Source organism: Anas acuta, chromosome 14 (genome assembly GCF_963932015.1).
Source record: "Anas acuta chromosome 14, bAnaAcu1.1, whole genome shotgun sequence".
NCBI classification, from domain to species: Eukaryota; Metazoa; Chordata; class Aves; order Anseriformes; family Anatidae; genus Anas; species Anas acuta.
Genome location: NC_088992.1, coordinates 12,994,255 through 13,009,369, shown reverse-complemented (window position 1 = coordinate 13,009,369; position 15,115 = coordinate 12,994,255). Strand labels below are relative to the sequence as shown.

Here is a 15,115-nt window from a genome sequence, read left to right as displayed (position 1 = left end):
AGCCCCGTGCACCCAATGGTGCAGGGCAGCGCAGCATCCTCTCAGCAGCATCAATTCCTGATCGATATTCGCTGTCATGGAAACCCAACAGTTCCCAGAACAGTGTGTGGGGGGGCTGAATGTTGAGGGGGAGATTGGGGGGGGGCTGCTGCATGGGGGGGGATGCAGAGACCAGGGCAGGGGCGCAGGGGGGAGCAGGGTGCAGGAGGGTGAAGGTGAGAGGGACAGGAGGAGGTGGCATGGTGGGAGGAGGAGAAAAGGAGGCGTAAATGGGGGGGCAAGGGGGCTGCAGGGCCTGGGGTAAGTGGGGAGGAGCACGAGGAGTGAGGGGACACAAAGCCAGGAGGGCCTGGGAGGACCTGGGGTGGTGTAACCCTTCCTGGGTAACCTGGGGGCACATCTGTGCTGCCTGACCCCGTGCCAGCTGTGGGAGCCTGGCACTGTCCTGGTTTGGGGTGGCCCAGATGCTTTGTTTGGGCCTAGAGGACCTAAACCACCTGCTGGGTGAAGGAGGTGGTGGAAGGGCAAAAAATGGTCCCCAGGGAGCAGTGATGGGAGTGGGAGGTGCTGAGGCTCTCCGCTGTCCGCATGTGCCCTCTCCTGTGGGGAGGCGAGGTGTGGGAAGAAGCTGCCAGGCACAGGCACCCGGGTTTTCACACTTTTATTGTAAAGCTTTAGGAAGGGCTAATTACAATGGAGTTGGTCATCTGACAGCTCAGCAAACAAACAGAACAGGAGAGAACGGAAAGGGGATCACGACGGTGTCATGCTCACTGCTCTGAACAGAAAGAGTTACAAGGGAATCAATTGTGCTCACAGCGCCCGGGGAAAACCAAGCCCAAGGCCGAAAGCCTTCCCCGCACAGGGAAATGCATCACACATTGAGAGCAATACAACCTTAGCAAGAGGCGTTGCCTTAGACATAGGTCACCATCTGAAAAATAGTTGGGTACTTTACTCTGCCATAGGATTTCTCCTTTAGAAAAGCTACACCTGCATGTACATAAAACTGTACAAAAAACAAGGCATCACAAGCAAGGAAATGAAATCTCGTATAAATAGAACCAACACTGAAGAGCTACAAAGGGGTCGCTTAGATCCTTCCCACGCAGCCCGCCTGCTCCCTGGCTCCCACCTTTGGTTTTACCCCTGGCTTGTCCTAGTGCAGTGTGAGATACGGTGAACCCCCCCGCAGAGGCGTCCAACCCCCCCCTCTTCCCTGTGCTTGTCTAGGCTGGAGCCCGTGGGGAGCGTCCCCCCACGTGCACGGAGGCTTTATCCTTCTGGCTTATAATTGTGCAAATGAGCTTCTTTCCAACAGCACCTCTTCTTCGTACAACCCCCCCCACCCCCAAGACTGGTCCCCAGTGACACCATCAGCTTCACCCCCCCATTGCCCCCCATCCCAGCACCAATGCCCAGTATTTTCTCCTCCCCCCCGACCCGCTGCCCCCTTTGGCACCCCATGGAGGACCCGCTCCCCCTGCCCCCTCTGTTCCTCCCCATTCACCCCCCCAAGATGCCCATCCCCTCTCCACCACCCATGTCCTCTCCCCACTGTGCTCCCCTCCAAAGACCCAGCCCCAACACCCCTCTGAGAACCCCCCCAAACTCATCACCCCTTATACCTCCAATCCCATGGCTCCCATCCCCATGTCAACCACCCCCATGGCTCCCATCCCCAAGACACCCATCCCCATGTCATCCATCCCTCCCATCCCCATGGCTCCCATCCCCATTGCACCCCTCCCCATGGCTCCCGTCTCTCCCATCCCCATGGCTCACCGGGAACCCGTCCCCTCTGCACTCACCCCCCCCTTTGCAACACGCTCGCACTGAGAACATCGCCAGGCGCTCCAGGAGACAAGACAGCAACCCCAGCCACAGGGCTTGGAGCTTCGGGGTCCTACTGGTGACCCCGAGCAGAAGGTAGGGAGCCCACCCACAGGCAGTGGCCTGGGGAAGCTGGTCTTGGACAAGCACCCCTCCGATCTGGCTCTGCCGGGGGGTCCCCAAGAGGGGCACCGGACACTGCCGCCGCCGGAGCCGCGGGGAGGCGTGAGCAGTCGAGTTGGCAGTGGAGTCAGAGATCCTGGCCAGCGCGGCCAAATTGCACATTCTGCCCAGTTAGGCCCTGAAACTACAGAGCTACAATTAAAAACAAGTTCAGGAGCGTGACCTGCTCAGGCAGCCAGGCCAGGAGAGCGTGGCCCCGCCGCGTGGCTGCGGGTAGAGCGGGGACGCCCGGATGGATGGCCACCAGGAGCGAGGCGCCCGCCCCACGGGGCCGCCGGCTGGCGGGTGGGGAGCAGCAGCGGGGGGCCGGGAGGAGGGTCCTGCCCCCTCCGGGTGGCACCCCGAGGTCCCCGGGACAGGCGAGGAGCAGGGCTGGGGCCCCACGGCCCCGCAGGTCACTGGGAGCTGGCCGCATCCTGCCACCGCTGCCCAAGCAAAGGGAGAGGAGCTGCTCAGAGAGGGGCTGCTGGAGGTGGGAGGTGGGCAGGGGGGCCCCTACAGGCACCACAGCACCGGTAGGGCAGCCCGCCGGCTGCAGCAGCCGGTGGGGCGGCACCGCGGCGCCGTGTCCCTGCGGTGTCCCCACCCCGTGCTGGTCGAGCCATCGGTGAGAAGAGCCCCAGCCTCTCCCCGTGCGCGGACCAAGGGTGAGCAGCGGGGGAAACCGTCCTGCAGCTACCACTGGCCTTGCTCCCTAAGGAAGATCCCAGAGATGAAGACGACCGACGCGCGAGTACGGGAAGAACAAGGGTGCAGCACAGCCCGTCCCCACGTCCCAGCGGGGAGGAGGGGACCGGGGAAGGGTGACCCAGGAATGAGGCGTGAGTCCCCCAGAGCCCTCCTGCCGGGGTCACCCAAAAAACAGGCGGAGGTGCTCAGGGACGCACCACCCGGGCATCCCCGCTCCGGCGTGCGCATCTCCGGGAGCGCCATCCCCGCCGCCTGCGCGGTGTCACCCGCTTGGGTACCCTGCAGGGGAGCCGGGGGCAGCGGGGACCGGACAATGGAAGAGAAAGCTGGAGCCCGTGAGAGCGGCCCTGTGGCCTAAGGGAGGTGGGACACCAGCGGGCAGGGGCGTGGTGGCCCCCGGCGTGACCCTGAGACAACGCTCCTCCTGACGAAGGCAATGGTGGCTTACAGGCGGACAGGACGGAGGTCGAAGGCATGGCACAGCCGGCCCCACCGGCATCCCCGGCCCCGCAGGAGGCACAAGGCGATGGGCTGAGACGCCACAGCCGATGCCGACCTCCCTGCCAGCGGAGTGGGACTGAGGGCTTCTCCGGACCCAGCCGGTCCCTTGCCTGGGGACTTCCCCGTCCCTCCTCCGGCCATCGGGCGCAGGGCCACCAGGGACACCCCCAGCGCGGCCCCCGCCTATGGCACCGGGCAGTCCCTAGGGACCCTGCAGCTTGTGGGCACAGTGACAACGTTCCGAAAGAGATCCAGGCTGAAAAATAGTCAAGTCCCTACAGTCCGGCTAGGGCTGCCCCTCTCCTCCAGCTCCCCAGCTGCCGTTTCAGGGACTGGTCACATCTCTATTTACAATATAGAACACGAGTGTGGGCCGGACGCTGCGCTCCCGCGGGCTCTTCCACGCAGCAAACCATTCAAAGCTGGAACTTGCTCCCTGTGGATTGGGATTGTGTGTGTGTGTGTGTGTTCGTTTAAATGTCTTTTGTTTCAAGGACAATAAAAAGTTTCGATCAGGCAGGACTTGAATGTCATTCCTAAGGTTCGTATTTACAGGAGTCTACAGCAAAGAGCCGGGCAGCTCGCTCCCTGTGCGCGGGGACACCCCTCGTCCTATGCCCCAGGAACTCCACCAGCTCTGCGCGGACCTTTGGTACGTCAGCCCTTCTCCCCGGCCGTGCCCTCCGCACCAGGAGCCTGCCCAGCCCTCCCCGACCACGCAGTTCAGAGGCATGCACCCGCAAGTGCTCAGAAATCGGGTTTTGGATGCCTTCACCCCTCCCACCCGCCCCGGAAAATGGGTTATAAAGGCGCTCCTTCCATCCCTGCCTTGCCCTGCCCTGCTGTCCTCACAGCCCCTGGGCACCTCAACCACCACCCGGAGGAGACCCGGCCGCAGGAGCCCGTAAAGCATCGAAGTTTCAAATGTTCCTCTGGACGCTGGCCTCAGAAGCACGTCTGCTCCCGGCCCCTCGGGCCAGCCTCACAGGTATATCTCCCTCTTGGTGGTCTGGGACGAGGGGGTGGTGGCTGGCTGGAAGTCCGAGGTCTGGGTGAGAGGAATTTCCTCCATGGGAGAGTCCTTGCAGGGCTCATGGCTACTATTGGAGAAGGCACTGTACGTGGGGAGCAGGCGGAGGTTGGCCATTTTGGTGCTGCGCTCTTCTGAGAGTCTGGGGCTGCCATTCCCGACTTGCTCTTGACTCCCTCTGTCTTGGTAAGGCACAAAAGTGGAGAGTTTGAGGGCGTTCTTGGGCCTGCGGCTGGGGGAGGATTGGCCGGGCATCCAGCAGGTGTCGGAGTGGCCGAACTCTGTGCACTCCCGGGTACAGGTCCCAGTCATGGCTACATCGGGCAGAGGCCGGAGGTCTGCAAGAAGGAAGGGAGAGCATCGTTAGGCACGGCCGGGACCCGCCAGGTCGGCGGGGTGAGGCTGGAGGTCCCCCCAGCACCCATGGGGTGACCAAGAGGGCCGGGTTCCCAGCCCAGAGAGGGACCCGGTGACCCCTTGGGAGGAGGAGCAGGGCTGGGAGGCCTCTGCCCTCCTGCAGCAGGGGGATGGGGATGGAAGCACCCACGGCCACCCAGGGAATGGAGGCAGAGCTGGGTGGGGAGCCCAAGGCTCCTGGCAGCTGGTGCCTCCTGCCAAGCTCAGCCCAGCTCCCCGTGGACAATAAACCCCTGCAGTGGGTGCGGGTGGGACAATGGCAAGGCAGAGCTCCCTGCGCCCACCCTAGGACACAGGGACCCCCCTGGTCCAGCACCCTTGAACACCCCAAAAGCTTTGTCATGCATGGACAGGAGTCCTCAGTCCTGTCCCAAATTCATGGGACAGTCCATGTCCCAAATGCAGCCAGGCTTTTCACTGCCCTCAAGTACAGCCAGGTCTCCTGAGCACCAGCCATGGGCCATCTTGCCCTGCTTGCCACCAGCCATCCCAAGTACCAACTGGAGGTTCCTCCCCAAAACCAGCCAGAGGTCCTCGGACCTCTCCTGGTCTCCCAGAGTCTGAAAACATGGCAAAACACAGCTGGGAGAGCCCATAGCCACCCCAGAGTGGCTGGACGTTTCTGATACCTGTGAATCCCTGCCCCAGCTGTGTCCAAACTTCTCTGTGCCAAACACTGGCCCGTGAGAGCACTGGATATCTGAGGGCATCATAGCTCCCTGGCTGCTGGAGAGTGGCCACCAGCTGCACCACGTCATGGGCTGGTGTCCTCAGGCACCAGCCACTCTCCTTCCCAGGCATTTCGAGGCCTTGCTGTGCCCTGGCCACATGTCCTGGCCACAGGGAGTGCCCATCACAGCTCTGCAGAGGCTGCAGCATGGCATTTCCAGGCAAAGGTGAGCAAACTTTCAGGAGCCATCCCAGACACAAGCCATCCCTTGCCATCAGCCCCCTCGGGGCACCACACAGCCCCCTGCCACCACCGGGACACCTCACTGCCACAGGCGCCTGTGGGTGGCTCAAGGCTGGTGCCGATGCTAGGACAGAAGGGCAGGCTGCTCAGGACCCCCAGGCCTGAGAGGAGGCAAACCAGAGCCCTTTGCAGCGTGCTGAGGCTCTGTCCCTGCAGCACGTCCCTCCCGCCACCAGTCTGGGGCTCGAGGACACGTGTGTCCCCAAGTCACCCTGCACAGCTTTCACACACAGGCACCACCATGCTTGCAACGAGGTCGCTGCAGGAGAAGGCTCCATACGATGCTAGGAACAGTTGGAAAGGGTCAAAAGTGAGAGCTGAAGGGACAGGCATGAACGAGGGGGCACAGTTAGCAGAGAAGCAGTGTGGGATCGTATCTTGCCCTAAAACAACCCCCACTGCATCCCAAATTCTCCCGTCCGCTGGCACACGTGTTAGCTGCGATATCCTGGCAGACGCCACAAGGACATACCTCCGTGCAGACCCCCTTCACAGCCTGCTCCGCTCGGGGGACTCTAATGAGGAGCAGAAAAAGGACGAGAGGGTCACATCAGTGCACAGCCCCAGCCTCCACCAGCCCTCCCCGTCGCATTGCACCAAGCCCCAAAACGTCCTCTCGGTACCCACTGCCTCCAAGGAGTCCCTTGGCCTCTCCTGGCCCTGCTCCAGCCTCCTTCAGGCTGCTTGGCCACCGCTGCCAAGCTCTCACTGGTTTCTCCAGTCTCACCCTAGCCTCCCAGCTGGCCCTTGCAGGGCTCGCAGAGCCTGTGGCCACCTGGCTTGTGGTGGCCCAAGCCCTGCAGGCAGCTGTGCGCACAGGCACACGGCTACAACCCAACTGGATGTGCTTCTGTGGGCGCTCAGGTGGGCACACGGAGAGGAACCCGCGTGCAGGGGACAGCCATGCTCATGCTGCAGGGTGCAACAGCAGGGGACCAAGCATCACGGGGACCAAAGTGACCCAAAAGGCCACTGTGAGAGCTCAGCTTGCCAGCACAGGGCTTTAGGATCATTCTCAGAGCCATGGACGAACTGTCCTACCCTGATCACGTGCAGAGTTGCCTCATTTATTTTTCTAAGCCACAAGTAGAGAGAAATACTCAAAGCCAGAGGTGGGGCACCTCAGTTTTTATCTCTCAGGACTAACAGGATGCTCTGGTAGCCACTGGTTGGTCAACCTATGGCCATGTTGTGTTGCCTTTCACTTCTGTTCAAGAGGCAATGTCTCCGTCTCCTGTCATCTCCATTCCCAATGCAAAATTTGGACAGCTTGTCATCATTTTCATGTCCAGAAAGCCTCAGTGCTGCTCATTCACACAATGGGGAGTCCTGGGGGCCCCCGCTTCCTGCTCCAAGGGAAGGTGCTCTGCCGAGGGTGCCGGCAGGGCTGAAATAAAGCCACCTCTCCAGGGAACAAAGCTGTGGAGATTTCCTTGCGCCAATAGCAGCTGAGAAATCGCAGGGTCAAGCAGGAACTCGGTGTTCAGGGTCTTTTATTCTGCTTTTCCCATTGTCTGTTTCTGGCACGAAAGCCGTTTTCCAGCGTTGTCTCTTGCAGTGAGATGCTGGCACCGCGCTCTCCGCTAAAGGAGCGCATTATGTGCCGCGAGCACAACCAGCTCCACTTCCAGAGCCCGGGAACGGGGCAGGGTGCAATTCCTGAATAGCCCCAATTTACAGCAAACACGACCCCATGGCCTAATTCTCAGCACATGCCGGTGGGCTGGAGTTCAATGTGCCACCACAGGCAAGCACAAATCTTTGGGGGTAAGCTGGTGGGAATCCTGCCCACAAAGGGCCGATTCTGGGGGCGAGGTCAATGAAAACGCTGCGTTTTCCCAGAGCTTTGCCTGTTCACTGCAGGCCAGGGGGGTCAGCCCATCCTGTTATCAGCATCCCCGTGCCAGAAGGCTGAACGTCCCTGCCCCGAGGGATGCATGGTTGTTTGGGCATCTGCAGCCCACTGGCTCCCCCCTTTCTATTGCTTGGCTCTCTCTGGTTGCCTGGGGGCTGCTCGGCCTCATTGCATAGGAATGAGCCGGGGCAGTAAAAGTCGCATCCCTTTGAACTTTTCAGATGAAAAGGGGGCTTTATGGGACACGCATTCACAGATGGGCTGGGTCCGGCCCTGGCTGGAGGAGGGGAAGCTCCCTGAGCAGCAGCCCTGTTCTCCCCCCTCTTCTCCCGGCATCCAGGGCACCTCTGCTCTTTGGGAAGGAGTCTTGTGCTGGGCCGTCTCCTTAGAGGCACATATTGGTGCCGCTGCTAATTATCTCTCTATATCCCACTTGCAAGGGCTCCTCTAGTAGTGTTATTGCTCTTCGTGGGAGATTTCAACAGTGCACTTGAGTGCCATTAGACGGAAGACAAAAGCAGGCAGCATCACTCAGCAGGCACTTCCATCTCCTGCAGTAGATGGGCTGGGGCTCCCTTGCCCACTACAAGCCAGGTAATCTTCAAGCACAGGCTGACAGCCAGCCTGGACCACAGCTTTTTGCCACCATCTCCAACGTGCACACCCTGCTTTGGTTCTTCCACTTGTGTCAGACATCATCAGTACCATAAGCATGGTGCTCAGGGCTGGGGGAGCAGGGATGCTGCAGCACACGAGGACAGGTATTTGGGGGCGAGGGGATGCAAAAGAGCAGCTCTAGGAAGGAGGAACATGGGGCTGGGGGTGTGAGACAGCAGGGCACAGCAGAGGATGCAGAGAAGCGCAGGAGGGGGAAGAGGGAAGCACAGCATGCGAGGAGGGCGTGGGGAGGCTCAGGGCTATGGGGAGATTGGGAGAGCAGCTGGGAGGCACAGCAGGATGCGTTCCTGAAGCATTAGATGGGAAAGACTTGTCTTCCCTCCCTGATGGCATGGAGAACATCAGACCCTAACTTCATCCAGCCCCCCTGCTCAGAGCCCAGCAGCACTGCTGTTCTCCCAGGCCATCCCACCTGGGATGGGGAAGCCAGGACTTGCCGTCCAAACTGCTGGCTTTTGGCCGAGGCAGGACACTGCTCCTAGCACGGGCTGCTTCATCACCTCCACCCCCTGGTGTGGACACCTGGCAACACCACTCCTCCTGCACCGAGCCCTCAGGGCTCTGCAGAGCATTGCTGGGACGTCCCTTATGGTGGTGACCTTCCATGGCACCCTGTCCCAGCAGCACTGTCCTCCCTGCCCGTGTCCCTGCCATGGGAACGACTCCTCCCCGGTGTTGCTCTCTCCCACAGCTCCCTACAGCACACCTCCCTCACATGGGCGTCCTTCCCCAGCTCCACCCTAGCTCACTGGGGCCATTCCTGCACCATCCATGTCCCATCCCCAAAGCTCTCGCACCTACAGGCACCAGCACCCGCAGGCTCTCCCCAGCAGGCCCCATTCCCCCGTGCGCTCCCGCTGCCAGGTACCATTCTCCTGCTCTCCCCAGGCACCACTCCCCTACAAGCACCTACCTCCAGGCAGCTCTCCCCTGCCGCGTTCCCCCCTACAGGTGCTGTCCCCCCTCCGCACCACTCTTGGCGAGCACCGTTCCCCCATGGCGCTGATGCCTACAGGTACCGGTCCCCCGCGGTGCCACCACGTCCCCCAGGTGCCATGTTTCACAGCGCTGTTCCCTCCAGATACCTCTCCCCTGCGGTGCCACTTGCTCCAGGCACCACTGCTGCATGGGCTGCTCCCTCACAGTGCAGCCGGTTGGGTAGCATGCCCCAAAATCCTGGTTTTATATGCTGCAACCCCAGTGCTTTCCATGTCTTCACGCCCCAGTGCTGCGGGGATGTGTCCCCTGCACCATCCCTCCCCTCGATGCACCCTTCTCCGTGCCTTTCTCCTACACTGCTGGCAGCAGGAGATGCTCAACAGCCCATCCCCTGCTCGTCCCCAACTTATCGTGAGCTTTCTTTGGTGCACAGGAGCTCAGGGGCTCTGCCTCAGTGCCCCTTCCCCTTCAGAGAGCTTTTGGGAGGGGGGAGCCGTGCTGCAGGTGGCTGCGGAGCCCTGCGCTGCTTTGCAGAGCCCTGACACCAGGTCCTCCCCTTCAAGGCCCCCAGACGAGGTGGGCACGGCAAGTGGATGCCCACCTTCTGGACACGGGGGGGGGGCTGAGCATCACCTCCTGCAGCCCTCTCTGGTCCCCGACTCCCACACTGCACGTAGCCACCAGCACAAGCCCTCTTCCTCCACCGCAGCACCAGCGTGACACCAATTTCTCTTTCCAGGCCTTGGGGAAGGCGGCTGGACCGATGCCCATTTCCACAGCGATGCTCCAGAGATCAATGAGCAGAGAAATATCAGAAGCTGAGCGCACAAGCGGCGCGCTCCCCGCCGTCCACGTCAGTCCCTATTTTTCCTAGAATGAGCTCATGCCATCCCCACAACACCCGGGCAGACGGTTTGCAGGACCACTCCTCGCACTACAACACCCAGGCAGACGGCTTCGGGGACCAATTCTAGCACGACAACACCCGGGCAGATGGCTTTCCAAACTTAACACCGTCGTGACAGCACGCAGACAGATGGCTGCCGGTGTCTGGGAGCGACCCTACAGTGCCCATCAAGGTGGTTACTGCAGCTCCACGCCACACCTACAGCTCTTGGGCCACGGTGAGCATCACCAGCGCTCGCAATAAATACCGAGAAAGATCCAGCTCTGATGCCAGCACACAGATGGATCTCTCCTGGGCACCAAAGTCAACAGATATAGCGCACGCAGCCTTCTCCCCCAGACCCTGCAGCAGTGAGCAGTGCTCCCCTAACGCTGAACAATGGTGTCTAAACACCAGTGCAGACAGCTCGCTCCAAAGTTAATGGCCTGTCAGCCCCCAGATGCACACACGGATCAAACCATGGCCCCTGGAGTATATTACGGCAGCATATACTAACTGCAGCACCGAAGCAAACGACTTCCCAGATCCTGCCAAGGGTATCGCAGCAGAACCAGTGTGTAATTAATGGGGACAGATGCACCCACCAGCCTCAGCATCACCGGCACAGGTAGCGTAACGCTAAAACGCTTTGTCACAGGCCTCGGCAGCAAGGGCCCAAGCCCAGGCTCCCAGGGGACATCTTCCACCTCCTTCCCTTGCTGCTGGGGCTGGAGGGGCCACATCCCTGCCACCGCTGCACCTGCAGCCCGCGGGTGGCTGTGACACACCGGCATCCTGCAGCCATCACCGTGGCAACAGGATGCGGGTCGCACCGCTGGCACGGGGAGCATCCAGACCGAAGGCTCTGGGTCCTGCCCGTGTTCCTGAGGTTCAGAGGAAGATCTCCAAAATCACCTGCCCCCCATCTTCACTGCAATCCCTGCAAGACTCAGGGAAGAAAATCGCATCCCCTCTAACAGATTCTGCACTTGTGGTGCTGGCTGGATGATCTCCTGCCCTGGCACCACGGGGCTTCAACCTTCTCTGGGCTATAAAAAGCAGAATTATTACATTAAATTACAGAATAATTACATTAAGAACTACCTTAATAGGATTAAGGGGTTCAAAGGTTAGGAAATGCCAAAATTAGGATTGTCCCTACAGTCTTAATTCACTTCTTGAAAGTCTGCTTCGTGAGGCAGACCAGAGCCACTGTCTGGTGGAAAATATTTTCCCTGGAGTCCTTTGGGGCTGCAGGGGAGAGGACAGGAAAACCTGGGAGATGAACTGGGCTTTTTGGGGAGGGGGAAGAGCCTTTGCCAGTGAGACTCCACCCCAGGGGCTGGGCTGCGGAAACCGGAGAAGGCACAATGAAAGGGTCAGGAAATCACAGCAAATTGCATCTTCAAAGCTTGGGGCTGGGGGGCAGCGGGATTCTTTTACTATGGAGTAAACCCAGCCATTTCCTTTCCTATCTCCTTTTGGAAGCGAGCTATCTGGGCAGGTTTCAACATCTCTTTTCAAAATACTTGGGAAGCCACAGACATCCACCATGAAAAACCATTTCCTCGTCACTCAAGTTTGCCAAAATTTCAAGCAACGTAAAGATAATAATGGGCATTGCTGGGCACCCCTCCTCACCTGTGCTCTACAAAACACAGCGGCAAGTCTCCCTCTGAGATGAAACCCCGCTGCCTATAACGCCCAAACACTGTGCTCTGGACAGCCAAGAACTGCTCACGACTCCTGCAAACAACAGACCTTTAACAAAAGACCACCCGGAGGGCCAGGCAGCCACGCAGTAACCAAACCAAACCAAACCGTGCCGTACCCAAATCACCTTCCTGGTCTCATCATTCACCCCCCCCAGTAACCTGGGGAGCACCAACCCCTGTGACACCTCCTGGAGCACACAGAGGTCGGACAAGGAGCTTCCAGCTGGTTCCTTGGCCACTCTTCCCCTTCTGCCTTTTGCGTCCTCTCTTGCTGGAGCTAATGATGGTTATGTAAATCCGCAGAGGAACACCACCTGCCATCCCCAGGGGCTGTCAGCTCATGCATGCCTCGTATGCGCATTCCTGCTGCCCAAATACCGACACACAATTGCTGCGTGCACATTCCCACCTCGCCTTTGCCAACGCCTCCTGTGCACAGGATTCCTCCCAGACGCTCCCCAGCCCGCGTCCGTGGGGCTGACCTGTCCCCCTGTCCCACCAGGGCTCTCTGGGGACACCAGGAAGCATGGTCCAGGGTCTCCAGCTGATGGGACGAGGTGACCAGAAGGAGCCAGGCCACCAAGAGCTCCAGATACCTGCCGCCCTACAGCCGAGGAGCCCTTTGGTGGCCCTCTGAAGCAAAGCACTCTACAGCCCTGTGTCTGGGTGAACAGCAGCAGAGCAGAGGTCACGTCATTGTGGCACCATGCCCTGGAGAGCTCCTGGTCCTTATTATGGGTTGCTGACATCTCCCCACATACAGCAGTCCTCTTACCCCACCTCCTTCCTCCCCTCCCAGAGCACCTGGAGACTTCTCCCCCGGCTCCTGCAGTAGGATCCTGCCCCGCACCCCTGACACTGTCCCCAGGAGGGGACGAGTGCAGCAGCACGGCAGCCCTATGCCACCCGCCAGGCACAGGATGTGTTAAAGCAGTTTCAGACAGAAGGAACCTGGCCAGCTAATCCCAGAGCTTTACCTTGCCTGTGAAAGGCGGAGGTCTAATCCTGCTGCTGTGGCACAGGATGGGGGACACACAGGGCCCCCCCCCCAGCTCCCCTGGTGCCCCATCCCTGGGAGCAGCCCTGGTACTCTCCTGCCACTGCAGCCAGCCTCCCTCTAAGGGTTAACTCTCCTTGTCGGAGCTTCTGCAAGCTAATTAGAAGGAGCCCAGGCAAGTGCGGTGGCAGACACCGCTGCACTTATCTCCCCACTTCCGGGGCTCTGCCCTTATCATTTAATTAAAGCTGCGGCCGTGCTTCCCTTCCTGGCAGCAGCTCATCAGGGAGGGCACTGGAGCTTGTGGCAGCCTCAGTGGGAAGCGGGAGAAGGGCAGGGAATGTGCACTGGGAATGCCAAAAAAAGGGAGAAGCCGACAGAGGGGTGGCTCCCTTTGGGCAAGCTGCTCTCAGCCCCACTCCAGACTAGGAGCAGCCCATGCCATGCAGCACCAACCTCCCCGAAAAAAAACTGGGACCCCCCCCCAAGTGCTGGGGACTGGGCTTGCCTCAGGAGGGATGTCCACGGAGCTGGGACCCTGCAGAACGATGCTGTTTGAAGGCTGCACCAGGGCGTGTGGGCGCAGCTACGCGGGGGATGCGTGCTGGCATCCCTTCGGTGCAAACCTCAGCCTTTTGGGGTAAACAACCCCCAGCCGATGCTGACAGCTTCTGTGCCAAATTCCACACCTCTCTTCCAAAGCATAGTTAAGCTAATGTGTCTTGAAAGGAAATTTTTATAACCAGTTTGTTAGCACGGCTGAGACAGCATGTCTTGTTCTCAGAAAACAGCTGGAATGCCTTAGCTAAAACTTAAGAAAGAAAGAAAAAGAAATCAACCTGAGGGAAACCCAGCATGGAAAATTTAAGCTTTAGTGTTGGAAATCTGCTGAAGTGATAAGCAATTGAAAATAAGTCTGTATAATGCAAAATGTCAGGCAGCCCGGGGCTGCACGGTCTATATAATGATCCCCACCGCAGGTTGCGAGGGGAGATGCGGGCGCGCGCTTGGCACTCTCCGAGAGGAAGAAGGGGGCGACCGTGGCTCCTTGGCCCTCCCAACCCCAAGTGTATGAGCAAGAATTAACGTAGGGAGGAAAAAAAAAGTCTTTTTGCAGCGGGTTTTGGACCTCACCTAGAGGCTGGTGTTGGACAGTCGTGTGCCAGCCCGGGAGGTGACCGCGAGGTGCACCAGGACGTGGGACACCGCGCCGGCTTTACGAGCGCTCAGCGCTTGCTCCTCGGTGGCTGCCTTTCATTGTACGCTTGTATTGCGGCTCTTGTGTCAAGGAGAAAAGAACTGGCATACGTGTGTCTGCCTTTGAACAAAACCATTGTTAAGCTCCATCAACAATTTAATAATCTTTCACTAGCAGGACAATGAATCAGGGGAAATTGTTCTTGCAGGGGGGCCGGGAGCCGTGCAGCAAAGCGCTGCTCAAGGCCTTTGAAGTCACATAGGTGTTTAAGTGACAAAAGAAATCACAACTTTATGAAAAGGGCTGGCCTCAGCCGGGGGGGCTGCAGACAAAGGAACCCCAGAGCACACGGGGGAGATGCAGAGCAGGGGGAGGAGGAGAAGCCGCCCCTGGAAGGGGCTCAAGCCTAAGCCCCAAAGAAGCTTGGAGAGGAATCAGCAGTATGGATTTGTGCGCTGGTGCTTTGTTTCCTTTCCAGGATTTTTCCTGGGATGCTTAAGAGCAAAGAGAGCACAGGCTCCTGTTGTTTCACCCCTTTTTTGCAGTCTGCCTGTAGCAGCCAGCTTGTTGCTTGCACCGTATCGCAGACCCTGAGGAGGGAGAGAAGCAGAGGACAGGTCCCCGCAGGACTCCAGCAGGGAGCAGCGGGCATTTGGAGGGCCAGGGGGTGGGCACCAGACCCAGGCTGATGCTCTTGGGCACCATGGGGTGTGGGCACCCAGCACCACATCCAGCCTGAGAGCCCAACTCAGGTAAAATGCAGCACGCACCAGTTTAGGTGAGCATTAAGGCAGGGGCATCACAGGTTGGAAGTCCGCAGCGGATGGTAAATGGTAAAGATTTTTGTGGCTGGCACGCGGCAGAAGCAGCGAGCACACTGGCCAAATCCTCCCGCAGTGCAGCCAAAATTCCTGCCAAGGAATCAGCCCAGGTGGTTAACGACTCTGAATTAAATGGCTTGCCATCATGCTGGCATGATTCCCCACGGAGGCACGGGGAGCTTTGCAGCTGATGGCCGTGACTGGGGAGATCTCATCTCCTGCATCTCCTAGAAAAAGAGGAGGCGTCAACGCCACTGCAGCTTGCTAAAGGTGAACACAAGCACGGGAGGACATCAGCTCATCTCTGAAAATGGAAGGTTTGGGAACGAGGAAAAGAGCAGACTGCGGTTTGTTTGGAAAAAAAAAATAAATCATCAGCCTTCATCTGATGCTGATGAA

The 15,115-nt window shown here is 59.3% G+C and overlaps 1 protein-coding gene across 3 annotated transcripts in view; it reads right to left on the bottom strand.

Annotated features, from left to right (window-relative positions):
• Nucleotides 1-645: 645 nt before the first annotated feature.
• PCDH1 (protocadherin 1) overlaps nt 646-15,115 on the bottom strand; it is a 47,132-nt gene continuing 32,662 nt past the window's right edge. The window contains exons 5-6 of one of the 3 annotated variants that reach the window (XM_068697816.1): nt 6,100-6,142; nt 4,440-4,575 (exon numbers count right to left, since the gene is read on the bottom strand). In XM_068697816.1, coding sequence (XP_068553917.1) covers nt 6,117-6,142 — 26 coding nt within the window. In that variant the 3' untranslated portion in view covers nt 4,440-4,575; nt 6,100-6,116. Of the gene's footprint in view, nt 4,576-6,099; nt 6,143-13,987; nt 14,486-15,115 lie in introns of those variants that run through there. The other 2 variants (XM_068697810.1, XM_068697814.1) reach the window with 2 other exon arrangements.